At 43.1% G+C, this 18,892-nt stretch overlaps 1 protein-coding gene across 1 annotated transcript; it reads right to left on the reverse strand.

The window, feature by feature from the left end:
* Positions 1-2,883: 2,883 nt before the first annotated feature.
* LOC311046914 (potassium/sodium hyperpolarization-activated cyclic nucleotide-gated channel 3-like) lies at positions 2,884-16,810 on the reverse strand (the record flags this gene model as incomplete). Its single annotated transcript, XM_084059493.1, has 8 exons — positions 2,884-4,304; positions 4,898-5,062; positions 5,760-6,000; positions 6,385-6,531; positions 7,217-7,435; positions 8,247-8,408; positions 9,455-9,878; positions 16,128-16,810. The coding sequence occupies 8 exons, from the start codon at positions 16,808-16,810 to the stop codon at positions 2,884-2,886; spliced, it is 3,462 nt and encodes a 1,153-aa protein (XP_083915619.1).
* Between the last annotated feature and the right edge of the window lie 2,082 nt (positions 16,811-18,892).

The raw sequence follows: 18,892 nt of genomic DNA on the forward strand, positions 1-18,892 counted from the left end.
ACAAGATTCTACTGTGTATATTTCCTCATCACTCAACCAACATACGTACCTACTGTACATGCAGAGGGCAAATAACTTATATTGTGGAGAATACACAAAACAAAACAGCACACAATAATCCTAACTGTTATGTATGGTAGCACTAGACAACGCTAGTGTTTTGCAGTTACAAATTATTCATAATCCGGCTTAAGCGCTGCAACTTTAACATAGTTTTACCCGAGTCCCCTCACACCACAATATGCACTGTTAAACACCAACAACACGGAGGCTAAATGACCATATGTGTTTTTTTTATTGCATTTAATTCAAAACAATACATTTATGATGGAATCTGTAAAACTGTTGGTTAAAAAGGTAGCATAATGCAAAATGAATAGATAGATAGATAGATATGAATGAAACCCCACCCCCACCACAACACTTAACCTCAACCTTGAGTAGAATACAAGGTAATACAATATTCAATCTGTGTCCTTGTGGCAGTGATGTGTGTATGTGTGTGTGTGTGTGTGTGTGTGTGTGTGTGTGTGTGTGTGTGTGTGTGTGTGTGTGTGTGTGTGTGTGTGTGTGTGTGTGTGTGTGTGTGTGTGTGTGTGTGTGTGTGTGTGTGTGTGTGAGCGTGCGTGTGCGTACGCACGCATATTTGTTAGTTTGTTAATTTGAGTGTGTGGGTGCGTGTGGGTGATTGGGTGGGTGTGCGTGCACTCGTGTGTGGTGGGTGGCATGGGGAGATGCAGGGTGCATGGGATAGGCGGGTTGGGGGAGAATAGTAATGAGGGATTGATCCAGCCCAGTGGCAGTGACTGGCTAGTTGATGTTGATGTTATCTCCATTTCCCCGTAGGGTCAGAGTCAGTCAGACTGGGGCACGAAAGCCTCAGTGGCTCTGGGCCTCAGCTTCCGTAACTAGGCAACTGGAGCCTCTGGACTCTCAGACCCTCTGAGATGTGTGACCCTCACAGCTAGTCGAGAGGCGCAGAAAATCGGTATGACCTAAAATAGATGGAATTATAAACAAGAAGCAGGATTTAAGATCCCTACAGGTCTGATAAGTCTGGTTCGGTGAACAAAAGAAACAAAAGAAACAAAAAGAGAAAGCTATCAGTCCAAGACTGCTTATTCCTTATTGGTTCAGCATAGCATCGCAAGCAGCAGTTGTTCAACGGAAGTCAAATTGTATGATCAATACAATGAAAGAGGTATAATATGCAGCAATATGATACTTGACAGTCTCTCGTTCACTGTGTGTCCAAGTAACCACTTTGTTAGCCCTTTGATTGGTGCAATAAACATTCAGATCAAGCTTAGTGCATCGCTGGCTTCAGGATGTTTGATTATCCACAATCGCTATATTTACCCAGCTTGAAATCTATTCTATTTACCGACAAATCATTTCACTCCTGCACGTTCGCTGCTGGAGAGGACAGTGCTTCAATTCACAGTACCTTTGTGCACCCATAAAAACAAACACAACAAAACAAACAAAAAACAACAAAACCATAGATTATTGCATAAGGGTGCTAATGGCACACACAACCTTTGCCCTGGGAATTACGTGTACCTTCATTATTCTCAGAATAAAATGTGTTGGCATTAATTGTGCAGGTCTCCAAATCCCAGAGCTGCAGTGGAGGACAAGATGGAACTGTGTGCATTGTCTCTCTAGCGACAACCATCGTCTGCAAGCTCCTGTTCAGATTAGTTAACATAATTGGAATCCACGTCGTTCTGTGGTCTTTCTGTCCAGTACATTCACATCTGATGCAGGGACTCATTCTTAGATGAGAAACTAGAGAACACACACCTGATCAGGTAAACAGGTGCAGAATAGACAGAGAATCAAACAAAAAAGTCCACACACTTAACCACTTCAACTCTGGTATCCAAATTTGGGCATTTCATTATAGGTGAAAATAGAAAATAAAAAAGGTTACCCAAGTCCAAAACACGCCACTGTGCAACGTGTTGTGACCTTGTACATTGGCTGTTTTTGAAATAATTTAGAACATTTTTGTGGTTAACGGATAAAAGTAGTTATACATGCTGCCAAGGTGTTTGTATTGAAGAGAGATCAACATGTTATCTCTTGTCAATAAACACACTGTGTGAGCAAGCTTAACAGTGTGCAGATTCATTCTTAGAAACCTATTCTAATGACATACTGATGTTACATTAGATTCATTACTTCAATGTGTTTAATGTGAACTTATTTGGGGTCATACTTTTAACCCATTTGGGTATTTCTAAGACATTAACTTGGAAGACATACCATTGTCTAAAGCCTAATTTATACTCCATCCAGTGAAAGAACTGATATTCAACTGAAAGGCGACACAGTTTTGTGACAAAGTATAAATTACCCCAACAGTAGCTGTTCTCACACAGTCTATTTTCTCACTAAATCTCTTTTTGGGTAACCTTTCACAATCACACAAATCACAATACGCTCTAAAATGACAAAGGATATAAAAAATAGGAAAGTGATTTTTGTTTTTGTTACTGGATACAATTATTTCGAGAGTTTCAACTAAAATAATGTAGCTCAAAGTTTACGCAAAGAAATTGTCAGGATGAGAGGTTTGTTTAAAGAAAGGACTATGTAACAAAGACCAAATTACAGAGTTGGGGTTATAATATAATACATATATTGACTGATATTGTCATGAAGTTATACATCATCTTCCTCAATTCAATACCATATTCAAAGTAGTAATGTCCTCTAGAAAAATACCCAAGATTGTCTGTTACTACCTACTATCCATTCACACTGAATACAAAAGATCTCTGACCTCAGATGAGCATAATCCCACACCCACGAATGATGTCCTGGAGGAAGTCATCTTCCTACAGTTCTGGCATCAAAGGAGGGTGTGTTTTGACCTCACACGTTGGAAGGGAGTGTGGAGTGTTTGTGTTCTGTCCCTAACATCTTAGAGGGAGATCTATGATGAGGGGACTGAGTGCCCATGGGCGGGTTGTGAGGTTCGGGCCCCGCGTACGTCCGACTCAGGGGCGAGGCTTGGCCTGGGATAGAGCTGAAGGGTTTACTCACAGACACGGAGGAGGAGAAAGGACTTAACGTGCCTGAACCATCAGAGGAGCTGCTCATTAGCAGATGCGCTTCCTGGGGGGGGGAGCTCTGAGAGCCTGAGATAGTCTTTATTTCCTGGGTAAAGAGATCCGCTGTGCCCTCGGCCCTCTCACTGGAGGGACTGGCCACCCTGATAGGGCACAAGGTCGGTGGGGTCAGGGAAGAGTAGGAGCTGACGTTGGGGAGTACACTGCCGTACACAATCCTACCCGTTGCGGGGCTCTGGAGGTTGGGACTGGCAACTGGAGGTGTGCAGCTAGGTGAACCTTCTACTGAGCCATACTGGGCAAGGGAGGCCAGGGCAGAGTGCTCTGGAAGAACTTGCGGCAGGAATACAGATTGGATCCCAGCCAGACTGTGGTGCACCAGGGAGGAAGAAGCCCCAAATCTAGTCGCCAGCTGCTCTGGCTGATATCCACCGGAGGACTCTGTGCTGGAGATGAAGGGACAATGGTGCACAAAGCTCGGACCGCTGCTTGTCCTGGACACTCGGCCATGACTGGACTCCATCTGCTGAGTGTTGGCATAAGAGGACTGCTGCAACTGGCTTTGTATGGGGCTGACTGTGCTGGCAATCAGAGGGCTAATACTAGGAGCCAGGGGGACTGGGAATCTCCCAATGAGCCTCCCTGCTGCCCCCTGCTGGACACAACCTGCTGGGTGGCCCTGAGGTAGATGTGATGACTGAGACAGAGGCTGTGAGCTGCTGGTGAAAACAGGTTGAGAGGTGAGCATGGGGGACATGGGGACAGAGGAGAGATGCTGTGTCCTGAGGGACGCCAATATGGGAGTGTCAATCCCAGAGTGGAACTTGGTGGAGCTTTCAGGAGAGCCGGGCCCAGAACCGACGTGGACTCTTCTCGGAAAGCCACATGTGTCCTTGAATGAACCAGAAACTGACGCCAGCGGGTGGTGGAACAGGATGGGAGGCAGCTGAGGGTGATGAGCCAGAGCCAGGGCCAGCGGTGTGGTGGCAGCAGCTGCCTGGAGGGGTGCCTGCACCAGCGGAGCCCAAATGACCGGGGTTGGTGAGGACGGAATAGGGACAGGGCTCAGGCTCTGGGCAGCAGTGGTCTGGATCAGCCGGGTGCACTGGGCCATGTCTCGGTCATGCTGCACTATTCTCTGGATGATCTCATTCTCTTGGAGGTCGAGGGTGCCCGAACTCTGGTGATGCTGAACTTTGTGCTGCAGCACAGAGTTCCTCTTTCCTGTTAAAAGAAAGGAAAAACTGGGCAAATGCATCTTCACCACAATTGTGGTTCTTACTGTATTTGTGCAGTGTGTTCCTCAACCAGTGGATTGTGGCCAAGACTGTCTAACAGGGAATATTGAGTTATCTTGGCTATGGGAAAAGTCACAAGGAAATGCTAGTCGGCATATAGTAGTAAATATATATTTATCACATACCCAGCCTTTATTTTCCTCTTGTGAGGAGATGATAAAAGGCTTTTCAGCCAGTATGATAACCTTGTGCATGTTACAAACTATGTAACACTTGTAACACGCATGGAGTTTATTTTACAGCATGACACCTAATTATTATTAAGCCGTCTCAAATATGGAGTTCCACACAGCTCCAGTCTGGACTCCAAATACTGACTGCACAGGGAAGCTATGCTGTTATTAGATCCTGACCCGTCTAATTTTTCAGATTGAGCATCTAAATGCACAAACACGATAGATTACCATCAACCCCTTCCCTTTGTCTCCTCCTGGCTAAGTTCACATGTGTGAAGTGCTACTACAGCCTGAAATGGTCGATACGGTGAAGAGGGTTGTCATTTCTCATCGGAGAGCTCACCTATGCGGTCGAGGCGGTCGAGAGCCACGGTCTCGAAGGCCCTCCTCATCATGGGGTATTCCTCCAGCACCTCGTTAAAGTTGTCCACAGACAGCGAGTAGAGGCGGCAATAGTTATCTGCTCTCACGCTGGCCGTTCGCCTCCCCCGTGTCAGCAAGCAAATCTCTGCAGGGCCAAGAGAATGAAAACAAAGCACAGTGCATCACTTAAACCATTATTATTACTGTTTCTTTTAAAACATACTGCATGGACATGCTGTAAGTAAGAGATTAACACTGAGGATTAAATAAATAGGGATCATCATGTTCTGTGTACAAAATGTTATCCTGAATGTGAGTGGCAAATACGGTAGGTTTCTTTCTATTTTTTTCTCTCTGTTCTTTTTGGTTATGCATTGCAACCTTATTTGGATCTTTTAACTATTACAAAAAAATAAAGGATTATTTTTTATTATGAATTCAAGATTATGAAAATCTATTGCTTGTGTTTGTTTTGTAGGTGAAAAAGTTAATCAGTCAACTTAAATGCTCATAAAAACAATGCATCACATTCCAATATACTCAGCAACAATTGACACAATATCACAATATGACCGGTAGAATAAAACAGGGCAGGGCAGGGAACAGCAATAATACTATAGCTTTCAAATCCGTTCCAAAGCACCTGATATGACCTGCATAAAACCTTGTTATAATGGATTTTATGTAGTGATCACATTGTAAGTGAAAAAGGTAATCAATTGTCTGGTTTAACAAACAGTCTTTTGTTACAGCAGTGATAATAGATAAGAACAATGAACATTGTTTCTTACTAAAGATGAAGAAACATTGGGTACCCAGAGAGAGTGAACAGTTGAACTCACCACCAAAATAGGAACCATCACACAACTTGGTGTCCTTGCTGTTCTTGGTGATGACACTGACCACCCCGTGCTGGATGAAGTACATCTTCTGGCCGATGGTGCCCTCTCTGATGATGTAGTCTCTTGGCTGGAAGACCTCGAAGTGCAGCTTCGTCAGCATGGAGGTCACAAAGTTGGGGTCGGCGTGGGCAAAGAGAGGCATGGAGGCCACCAGCTTGCGACAATTGAAGTTGACGATCTCCTACAAAGAGACAGACAGCTGTTTACTGGCTATGTTATTATATTCTACACTCATATAAAAGCTGTTAATACAGCCTAGCTCTTTGCTCACTGAGTTCCCAGTCATTACTAATCAGAAAAAGGACTATAAGCATATTATTGTGTAATAAACAGGACTTTGTTTGGACTACATGTGGCTCAGCCAGTTATTAATTCATGGCCAAAGTCAGCTACTTCCTTATTACTGTAGATATTCAGATATTTACAATCCAGAACCATTCCACCCGATATAAGGTTAATAATGTCACACAAATAATAAATTAATTCTTCTCAAGAAAGTCAGCTGAGAAATCATCAGTAAGGATTAGGATGTCTCTGGGAGATTATCATCATAATGAGATGTGACCTCTCGCAGTGGCTCGTTGAGTTCCTCTAGGATGCTCTCTTCGTCAAAAATCTTGCCCTGGTATCGGTGTTCGTAATAGTCGTGGATCCTCTGACGCATGCCAGTAGGGAGTTTGTGGAAAGACATGTACTGCTCCACCTGTTTATACTGCGAAGCCAAAGAGAGAGGAGTTATTTCCTTCATAAAGAACATGCTTATCTCTGAGATCATTATTTGTGTACATGTAGACAAAGTAATATTCCTCATTAGGTTAGCACACATCAGGCTTTGTACAGGTCCCTATAGTGCACCAGCCATCTAAAAACTGCTCACACTGCAATATTCCACCTCTGCTCCATCTGATAAACAGTTTGTGCTCAGCAGGTTGCAGCTAATCAAATTAACTACAGTGTCCTTCAGGAGCAGACAATGTACCAGCAACAAGGGCCTCATAAATGGTTTTGTCGTGTTGTTTTTTCCTATATTTCTGTCTCCATTTGACTATTGTCTTCCTCTTAACAGTCCTCCACCACCACCTGCCACTTTGATCTCTTTTGTTTTTCGTTGACCAGAATGCCTAGGGTAAATGTCCCCTGCATTTTTCTCTGTACTCTAAATCTCTTCACTGAAAAAAGGGTTAGGGTTAGGGTTAGGGTTAGGGTTAGGGCCCCAGAAGAGGGATGCTAATCTATTTTTTGTGTGTGTGTGTCTCAAATAAACTAACGAATGCATTTAGTCACAAACCAACGTCATCGTGATGAGCTCAGCTCTGTAGCACTTTCCATTCTGATGATATTATCTCATACCATATGCAGCACAGAGAGCACACACTTGGGATAAGCCACATATATACCTTTTCCTGGTACTGCCTCCGAGACGAGTCCAAGGATTGTATGAGTGCGGTTGCGTGTCCGACAAACATGGCAAAGCAGGTAGCTCCCACTATCATGCTGAGGATGGTCAGCCACACATCGGCCATGCCTATGGGGGGGTACAGGCCGTATCCGATGCACAGCATGTGACTCATGGCCTTAAACAGGGCGTAGGAGTACTGCTCCTGCCAAGTGTCATTCTGTAGGTGATAAACAGGACATGAGGAGTGACAGCGTGCGTCTCTGACTATCTACATTACAGTGGTTCCCAAATGGTGTGCCGAGGTACACTGGTGTGCCGTGAAGTCTTGGGATCTTGGGACAACCATACATTATTATTGAATCAAATATTGTAAATACAACTATAGAAAATGTTATGAATCCTTTTTTAATTATATCAGTACTTTATGTGCACTCATTTCCCAATAGAGAAGCACATTTTACATGTTTTAATTTTAAAATGAATTAATACATTACCGTAATTAATTAATTGTTTTAATTGTCTCACACATCTACAAAAATAGCTGATCTACAAGCTTGTCTGAAGCGGACTTGAGCTACGAGAGGCACCACCGAGCAAATCATCATCCCCCCTAGTCTCGCTACCCCCGAGACGTCAAACAGTAGTTTGACAAAGTATGTTCTCTTTGCCAGAAATACCTCCGACCGTTCCGGTGAGGTGAGTGTGACGTGCCCATTGATTTGCCTTGTGCACACATAAAAAAAACATCTTCAATATAGAACCCAGCCAATGTTGGTCATATGTTGATCCTCTTTTTTTTAACCTTGTACAGCACTTTGGTCGTTGGTTGTTTTAAATGTGCTTTATAAATTAAGTAAGTTTGTTGAAAGCTTATATCAACTCATATCTGAATGTTAAGGACCGTGAAACAGTGACACTGATACAGTATGTGCTACATAGATGTAGTAGATGGCTCATTATATTATGATAGTGTAGTTTGGGGGTGTATGCAGAGACACAGGTTGTGTCATGGATAAACAACCACTTACCACCATCTTGTTTCTGGTGACCCAGCAGTCTGCAGGGAAGTCCTGCAGCATGGGAACCAGGAACTGCAAACATCCATCCCAGTGACACAGCAGCAGCATCATACCAATCAGGTTCATGATGCGGACCATGGCGCTGGCCAGATCATAGGTCATATGAAAAACCTGTGACACAGAGATTACGGGCATTATGCAATCACTGGATTTGAAGCGTGCAAGAGGTGCTGCAGTACGTGAGACAGTCAGTCAGAATTCCCCCTACAGACCACATTGTTCATAATCTGCCAGACCACCATACTGCCACATGCAATCGTGTGCAGTGTAATCATCTACAAACATCACTAATGGCCCACAGGGGATGTATCCGTGGTAGGAATTACAACGAAGATCAAAACCTTGAACCTTGAAAGGGAAATAACCATTCTTAAACAAAGTGAGCCGAGTGATTGTGGGTCTGAGGGAGCAGGGAGGGCATCGGCATCCTTCAACACCCTTAATGTTCACTTAATTCTTGTCAGTGTAACAATTGGCCAAAATGGACACTTGTCGAGAGTTAAATCAATACTGAGGATTTTACGGTGTCACAGATCTGATTTAGCCTTTTGGGGCTATGAAACAAGCTAAAAACAAGTTCAATGTCACAACATTTGGACCTACTGGTGAATTCTGAATGAAAACACATGTCTGGTACCACAAATGGTGGTACTGGGGATGTCTCCTCTGATAAGCATATGAAAGCCTTGGCCATAACTGCCCAGACAGCAGTTAGGGGTTAAAACAAATTAATTAGATCAACAACGCACTGTGATGTGTCATATTGTGAGCTTGTAGTTTGGCTATTTTTGCTACAGTATGTATACAGGTGTGCCTTGAGATTTTGACATCTCTTGCCCACTGGTGTGCCTTGGGCACAAAAGGTTTGAGTAGGTACAAGCCATGAATACATTTCAAATCAAAATGTTTTTTAATTGTTTGTTGTTTTAATTACTTAGTCATGATGACTTTATAATTGTGCACATTTTCTGCTGCTTCTGCAAATAATGCAACAAGTTCAAAGTTGGTAAGTCCCTTTCATACTGTAGGGGCGATTCAGTCTATGAACGTTGTTGTTTTGGGTTGCTGTTGTGTTGTGACAGGGCCCAACAACAAAGTTGTGTAGTGGGCCCTCCAAAACGTTGTAGCACACCTCATTCCTGCTGTATGGGGCTTACCTCCTCCCACTGGTGGATGTAACGGATGAGCCTGGACAGCCTCAGCAGCCTCAGCAGGCTAAGGATCTTCGTGAAGCGAACGATTCGCAGGGCGCGCGCCGTCTTGTAGAAGTCTGAGTCTATGCGTGTCTCCACAATGAGGAAGATGTAATCCACAGGGATTGAGGAGATGAAGTCCACCACAAACCAGCTCTTCAGGTACTTGATCTTGATCCTCTGTGGGTCCAAGATGATCTCTGTGTTGTCCTCCTTCACGATGCCAGTGCGGAAGTTGAGCACCAGGTCCATGAGGAAGAAGGTGTCGGAGACCACGTTGAAAACGATCCAGGGCGGTGTGTGCTCGTCCTTGAAGAAGGTGATGCCAACAGGGATTATGATGAGGTTTCCCACCATCAACAGCAGCATGATCAAGTCCCAGTAGAACCTGCAACACCCAGGAATACACTGCTGGATTAGATTGTAGTCTACGAAGCCCCCAAAATTGGGAAATCACACAAGAATTTCAATTTGAAGCTGCAGTACCTCAGTTAGTGTCCATCTCTGAGTCCGTGTTTATCACCTCCACTTATCCAAACTTGATTTAAATTCATTCATTCACACAATCATTTAAAGCAGCACTATGTAACTTTCCTCTTCTACCCCGGATTTGAACCTGGTTTCCCGCTTAAGTCTGTGTGTCAGATCCTGTGTCTAGGTGACCTTCGTCACGATCTAAATGTCTCAATAGAAGAGCAGGGAGACAAAATGCAACCACCCCAATTGTATAAGTTATACTGTATTAACATACTCTACCATACAGATTGGACAAAACATTACATTTCATTCATACAAAAAAAAGGTTACATAGTGAGGCTTTAAGACAACATAAAATAGTATTTTGAGTGTATTTAAAGAAACATCCAGCGCCAGATGGAAATATTGAGTTTGAGATTTACAATCCACTGGGCTACAAAAACATGACATATAGTCTACTCTATACTATATACAGTATAAAGCTCAAAGTGCCGCATTCATAAATTGCTCAGACTGCTTAACGTCACATCAACAAGTAAGCCTACGGACAATTGCTCACATGGTAGACAGATACAATCAAGTTGTTTTAATAATGCAAAATGCAAAAACAATAACACAACTCAACTCCAGCCTACATATCCTTCTGATATGTACAGTAGGCTATGCTATGCACCCTCTTCAGCACCATGGACAGCGAAGCAGGTCAGAGTTGAGAGAAGAAAGAAGATACGACCGTTTCAGTTGAAATGGATTAATCACAGCAAAAAGGCCACCTATAATTATTCAAGTCGACCAATTGCTTTTTAAAAATAACGTTATGTGCAGATAACAGCATCAGGCATTTGTTTAATGTTTGCTTTGTTCAATAATCAGTACAACTGCAATCGCCTGGTTGTTGAACTGAATCTCCTAAACAATCGCCCTTTTCAAATCAGCTTACCTTTCAGTGGAACAAGTTCTCAGTTCTCACATGTTACCATAGATGCTCCGAATGTGAGTCCAGGTTTCAATGCAATCAACTGTTGGGTATAGTGCCAAGAGTATAGTCTACGGGAGAAGTTGCACTAATTTTAGTCTATTTTTTCCGAGTCTGACGCGTGTTGCTGCATTGGGTCACTGTCTGTCACATTAACGTGGAACCGAAGCGCGGCAATATCCTATATTCAAATTGGCTAATGGGAGGGCCCGCGGGCGGCCGGGCTGGCTGGCGGACAGACCTCTGACGTCACTCTGACTCAGCCATAACCATAGGAGTTCCAAATGCATCTACGGCCAAATATGGAGTGTGTTGTCAAGGTCGGTGTGCACAGTGGCAAGGACTCAAGCGAGTGCTGTGCCCGTCAGTTGTCCAGAATGGTCGATCCAACCAATATTCCCATATATGCGCATTCCAATATATGAGCATAGACTGATGACATCAGAGATCTCCATATATGGGCACAAAAGGAACACAGACAGACGGGTACAACGGTTACTCTGACAAAGCCCCCAACACTATGACTCGGGCGGATCGGCAGTGCATATAAAATACAATCCACCTCTATGCACCCTTCTAGTTCTTCAGCTCACTTCCTATGTTGCCTGATTGTTAATGTTATCTTGTGTTTCATGTCTTGACTCACTAGCCTCTGTATTCATATAATGTGTTGTTTCAGGCTTCCTGAGTCCTGTCTCAGGCCCTGTATTTACAGTTTGTTCTGTTGTTCAGCCAACCCGAGTCCGTCTGTGGAACCTATTCTACCTGCCTGACCTGCGTGTTAGATGACCCTTGCCTGTAATTGGACTTTGGATTTCCTACTGCTCCCTATTTGGATTATTTTGACTGTATTGGACTGCCTTCCTGGTTTTGACCAATGCCTGCTTCACCAATCACCATCTCTCTAAGACTTTTACCTCCTGCCTTAATATTAAATCCTTTGAATTCCACCTGCTCAGCCTCGGTTATCTGCGTTTGGGTCCTTTCCCTTTGTTCCTGCTACACCGCCAGCAGACTCTGACTCAGACTTTCTTTTTCTGAGATCTTTTATCACATTTTCAATTCGTCACAACTCGCATTGTGACACATTGAAGCTTGTAGATCAGCTATTTTCACTATTTTGCATAAAGCAAAGTATGAAAGCTAAATAACTTGATTTGCCAAGCATTTCATAAAATGTTATAGCCTAATACAATTATGTGCATAGTCTGCACATAAAGTACATTTATTTATTTTATAAATTTGTGATTAAAATGTTGTATCAACTAAATCTTCAAAATAAATGTTGTTTCAAAAGAGTCCATATATCAAAGCCTTTAAAAATACACATTAGTAACTTGCCTTCACAATGGCTAGGCACAACATGGAAGCGTGTTCACGTGCAAGGATGTATTGTGTAGTGCGTGAGAGAGAACTCGCAAGTGTGTTTGTGAGTTCCTGTCCATTGCAGTGTTATAATTAAGCTCTGCCACTTACCTCATAAGCAACATGCATGCATTACAGCAGTGAGGATTGTTCTGGCCTGTGCCATAGCATAACCACACCATAAATAGCCTTAATAATCCTTAAGAACTGATAACGATGCTGTTTAAAACAATATTACTGAAAGGTTCACATTAACAGGACCATACAAAGCATTACATTTGAAAACATCAAAAAGTTAGGAACATTTGTGTACTTGAATCTGTAGCAAAACCCTGTTAACATAGTGCAACATATTGTAATCACTTATACAGCAGCAGAGGATCACAAAACAGGCAAAGCAGTGAGAGGGCAGGACGGCCATTTGTTCTAATCAGCTTTATGTTCTCTGCCAAACAAAGCATTTGAATTTCTCTGTTCATCTGCCTGTTGGCTCTGCGTGGTGACACACTGGTCTTAATAGCACTTCCCCTGTCCAGCTAAATCCACCGTTATCTCTCGGGATTCCATGTCATCTCCAGGAGTCAGCTCCCATCAGCCAGATGTTGAGTAGTTAGCATTACTGCTGTGCGCACGTAACTGTGCCTGCATGAACACTGGAACAGCTGGGCCAAAAAAGGGACAGCACGTTTAGCCCGCTACTGGCAACACAATAGCCCAACTGTACTCACACGGCATCCATAAAACCTCATTACCCTTTCAACAGAAGTTATATGCAGTGTGTAACAATACAAACAATGGCCAGGTTTCTACTTAAATCTAAAACATATGGAATACAATAATAGACAAAATATAGCCAAAACATAGGAGAACAATGTGTTTGTTTACAGGGTCCAAAATCTATTTACAAATCGGTTTTGTATATTTTGAAACACATGTAAAGCATTGCAGTAATGCTTGTCTGGGTTTTATTATGGATCTGTTCATGGTTTCGTTGATCACTGGAGAAAGAGCACTGCTGTCATAGAATAAGCGTCAACGTGCAACCACTGTACCCAAAGTGCACAAGAGTGAGAGAAAGAGACAGCAGTAACCAACACAAAAAGGCTTAAAATTAGGAAAAGGGCTTAGATCAACCAGGACAGCTGAAAAGGGGATCACATTCCTACTGAAGACACTTATCACTTGCAGCTAGAATGCAGTTGAAGCACGACATCCTACTACCAGGCATGCAATGCTCATTTGGTATGTTTCTTGCACTCTATTTCAATGACGTGACGTGCACGTCGCTTAACACCTACACTGCAAGTCACACAATGGACAATTGATATGCATCTAGGCTTATTCCTATGTTAATTCGCTAGGTGTGAGTCGGGAGCCTTTGAAAACTTTGTTGAGGTGCAGACTTTATAAGTAGTTTTAAATCTATGCGTGTGCCTGCGTGTGCTCCTGGTCAAATAGGTTCCGGCACGGCGTGCAAGGCCGTCCAGTGAGCATTGCACCCCTGCCTACTACTAAAATCCTCAGAGTTAATTTAATTCAGAGAGTGTCAAAATGGACCACAATAGATATTAACAAGTAAAATCCTCAGTGTTAACTAAACTCAGAAATGCATTTGGCTTAACACACACTTGTACTTATTTACTTATGCCTATCGCTCCTTTTGATGGAGCATAGCCCATTGACCACAGTCTGCCAGAGTCCTCTATCCTGGGCTTTCCTTTCCAGATGTTTCCATGTCAGCCCGCTCAGCTTGATGTATTTAATATTTACAGTGTTCCACTTCAGTGTGCCTGGTGACCAATCAAACCTTTAACCACATGAACACTAGCATCAACGAGTTGTGAACTTGTAGATCACAACGTGTTGTGAACTTGTAGATCAGGTACTTTCAGCAAAGATATTTGGTGAACCTAGAATAGAGTGGTGGGGGACCAGTTGACTGGTGGCTGTACTAATGTAATGGCAAAAAGTTCATTTTACTAAACAAACTGCCTCACTGATATGATGGTTTTGTGTATACATGGGGACTTCATGTATTGTCTTGGTGTTATGTTGTTGTGTGCCATGTTGTTTTGAGCTATATGGGTATGTGTTTTTTTGTTGGAACAGACTGTGAAGATGAATATGCCTGAGGGGACAATAAAGACAATTATTATTATTAACTAAGTACATAGGGTTTAAGTGGTTAATAGAGGACAGCGGTTACACCTGGTTCAAAATCACAGGATTCTGCACCACTACACCACAGGTGAATGGCACTGCTTAATGCACAATGTAAAGCACTTTGGACAAAGGTAATATAGAAATCCAGACCATTTACCAATTACCACAACTACACGCGTAAGGGATTAAAGTCATCCCATAACTAAAGCTGTGGCGCTGAGTTGGTTTGGCACTGGGGATGCATGTTCTTGTACAGAAACAGTTCCTTTCCCCAGTCTCATGAACCACGGTTCTGGGTCCTGACCCCACCGGGTGAGCACTGCTGTTTCAGAATACGATGAATTTCTCTTTATATAAGTTCTTAGTTCACAGGATGCCCAAGTAAGCTGACATGGGCTCTGCAAATGAAACAAGGTAAGCAAGGTACAACCCCCTTGGCTGTCAGGTGTGACCCAAACAATGCAACACATCATGACACCTCAAACAAACACAGCACACCGAGTTGACAGCTGGTCAGCTGGTCGTCCTGATTCCCTACAACATTTTCATTTCATTCTCCGCCATGTGTTGTTCTGAGCATGCCTCCCCAGTCCACACCATCTCTACTCCATTAGACTAATTGTACTGTAATAATCTCCACTGGATATGTGCTTGTAATATCTCCAATGGTCATGTTACCCTATTTTGATTACCCCATTTGATTACCCCATTTGATTACCCCAGGCCCCTGATGCTCTGTAATCCACTGACCTCGCTAAATGATAAAAAGTGTAATTCCAGATGAGTGAAGGGAGAAAAAAAACTGCAGGGACATACATACATCAGTGTATGATGAGAGCAAGACCTCAAGGTTAAATATGAAAATCCCTTTCGGGTGGTGAAGTGAACGCTGTTTTCTGTGCATCGCAACAGGAAACATAGAAGATGGAGTTTCCCCAAGAGCATGCACGCACACGCGCACACAAACACACACACACACACACACACACACACACACACACACACACACACACACACACACACACACACACACAGACACTTGTGTGACTTCACTGACTTGTGAATAAGGGAATCATTGCTCGACTTTTCCTTTGTGTGTACAACAAACATATCTACAAGGAAAGGGAAAGTTACACAGCTTTCATCTGTGATAGCTATAAAATAATATCTGAGTATTATCATAGACATACAGGTGTGCGTGCACACACACACGCACGCACGCACGCACGCACGCACACACACACACACACACACACACACACACACACACACACACACACGCAGATGACATTTTCTCATTTTGCCCAGAATGAGCAGAAGAACAAGGAATATGATATTATGTTTTTTCAGTCAATGCAGATTTAAGAGGATTTTGCTGGCCATATCCTTTACAGCAAATGCTGTATGGCCCAATAAGAGTGAGCAAATCACTCTTTGGAAAATGCTATAAGGTCTAATCATTTTCACCAAACAAGGGGCCAATTAAAGAAAAAACTAATAGCCTAGGCTACTGCTTTGGCCTTTTCAACTTTTCGTGTGGCTACACTTGTTCTACAATTAGACTCCTGATTTCAAGTTAAGGTCCCAACAGGAATGCATAATGACCAGAATATTTGAGCTGTGTATAAAGAGAAATTGTTTCTGCACACAAATTACCTAAAATCACTGTAGGGATGAATTATCCAGAATCCAGCCGATTTGACGCGTTCTCTCTCATGCTCTACGGCCGAGTGACTCCCTAACATACGCAAAGAGAACTTGTTGACTCCCGGCTGCAGCATCGCTCCAAACTGCCGGTGCATGAAGCCGGCTTGGTATACCAGCCTGTCGTCTTCTGGCATCATGTGTTCGGAGCCAGACTCCAACTTGACGAAACTGGACTGGTCGAATACATTTGTTCTCCCGTTTCCGCCACCGCCACTCCAGCCACCCATGGCTCCTTGTTCAAACCCGGGGCCGAGTTCATCTGCCTCGGGGAGGAGGCGCCGCTGTTCCACCGGGTCCGACCCAAGGGGATGTCGCTGTTCCACCGGGTCCGTCCCGAGGGGATGTCGCCCGGACCCGGTGATGGAGGAGACGCTGCCTCTGAACAAGCGACAGTCTCCATTCAGGTCGGTCCTCACGGTGATGATGTCCGTCTCCAAGTCTCCACTCTGTCTCTCCTCGATGCTCCTGCAGCTGCTGGCCGGAGACAGAGAGGCCAGATGTTTTAGCCGAATACTTTTCCTCTTAGTGTCCTTGTCGCCGGTGTCTCCTTCGTCAATCACGGAGGTTTTTTGCACAATGTTGTGCGGCAAGCTGTACAGCCGCTTGCGCATGGATGAATGAAACCTTGACATGTTGGAATGTAAAAACAGCAACGTTCTACGATTAACCCGTAAAAACAGACAGATGGATCATGAATCTCTACTACCTATTAACCCGGGGCTGGCGCTGGAGGCGAGACAGTGACGGCGCTGCATCGGCAGGACAGACAGGTCGAATCTCATTTGACACTTCGAACCGGTCTCTCGTTCCCCGGTTTCAAACATTGACATGCGTCAACAGTAGGCTATATACGTGCCCCTTCAATCCGACGGTCGTATAAAAACAGATCCATTCCAGGTAGCAGTTCCACATAGGTGCACAGGAGAGCGCATCAGGATGCAGCATGCTGCTGGCTGACTGACTGTCGGGACGTGCAGTGGGAGAATGCTGCCTGGTGAGGTCCTCAATGACAAAGCATGATCATCTCCCCCTACCTACCTACCTAGTACCTACCTACCTACCTACCTATACCCACCCCTCAACAACCATCTGAGCCCTGTCAACAGCTCTCTCAGAGACTAGCTGACACTGCTGACATCTATAGGGCTGTGACGATTACAACATTTAAGTTGACTATTAATTGTCACGCAAATAATTGCGATTTAATAACTATTTAATTGTGTTTTAATTTCTGTTTGCCTTTTAGGCTTCGTAATCAGAAATTGCACAGGGCAGATATGAGATATGTCAAATAACTTAAATCTACAAAGACATTACGGACAAATTTAATTTTATACAAAATACTTATACTTATATACCTATACTTAAAATAATTGCAGAAATAGCTGATCTACAATGACACATTGTGAGCTTGTAGATCTGCTATTTCTGCTATTCTTTGGAAAATGTATGAACATTTTTCAACATGGAAAAGATTATGACGATTATGCAAGATAATTGCGATTATCTCAAATAATTACGATTAGGCGATTATGTAATAATTGTGACAAGGCCTACTGACATCACTGATCCATCATCATCCTCTTGCTCTTTAATAACGTTAATATTAATGGAGAGCTAATCTGTTGGGTTGCCATCATAGGTTGCCATAGGAGCCAGGATGGCACATGCTCTAACCCCACCCAGAAAGGATGATTTAAGGATGTAGTCAAGACATTTTTTTCTTCTGTTTTTGCTTTGATAGTAAGACAATATCAAATGCCAGTGTCCAGTTTTATTATTTCCCACTGCTGTGCTGAAGGCAGAGACTTGCAGATGTGCAAATATAAATATGGTTATAGCAGCTGAAGCTGAGTCAAATAAAATTTGCATTTCTGTTAATTTGCCATCTTTTTAGAACTTTTTTAGCTGGAAAAGTAACTAAATTAATTGTAGGCTATTATTGAAGAAATGCAAGAGGAAAACACGTAAATTGATATGCATAAACTGTAAAAGAGGAAACACTAGACTATAAACCACAAGACATTGAAGAATGCTGGATATAAGATTCTGAAATGACATATTGTGCAAACTTTTATCAATTACATTTTATCACAGTGTTGAGAGTTCTTCTAAAAAGTACATATATTCTTATGAAATGGTCTGCATTAAGTCAGGACTCAGGAGCCATGTTGCTATGTGTACAAAAGGCTGCCAGTGACAGAGTTAAGTGTGTGTGTGTGTGTGTGTGTGTGTGTGTGTGTGTGTGTGTGCTCGTTAAGGGTTGTGCACAGGTCATCATGACCCTAATCCTGCTTGCATGCACCTGCGGTTAATTAATGAATGCAACTGCGGGTAATTTAGAGAACGAGACTTTTCCCTTCATGTCCTCTTCCATCAGTCAGATGAGAAGAGTGTCCAGTTCACATCAGACAAGTTGCTCTGACTGTTCAGACAGTCAGAAGTGTATGGCAGTTCATCAGACACTGTGCTCGAATTCACTTGAAGTTTGTGTGCGTTCCTGCAAATGTAAATCCTGTGTTTCCTAGTTAAATGCTGTTCATTTGTGTGTGAAATGTGCCCTTTGATGTCCTGTTTGTAATGTTTGTGCACGTGGTAAATGCAGTTGCCAGACAGTATGAAGGTAGCAATATTCAAGTGCTTTGATTTATTGTAACCAAGAGAATGGAAGTTATTTCATTATAAGTGCATCCGTTTCAAGTGACTGAATGCTG

The sequence above is a fragment of the Gymnoscopelus microlampas genome (assembly GCF_963454915.1).
Source record: "Gymnoscopelus microlampas genome assembly, chromosome: 6".
NCBI classification, from domain to species: domain Eukaryota; kingdom Metazoa; phylum Chordata; class Actinopteri; order Myctophiformes; family Myctophidae; genus Gymnoscopelus; species Gymnoscopelus microlampas.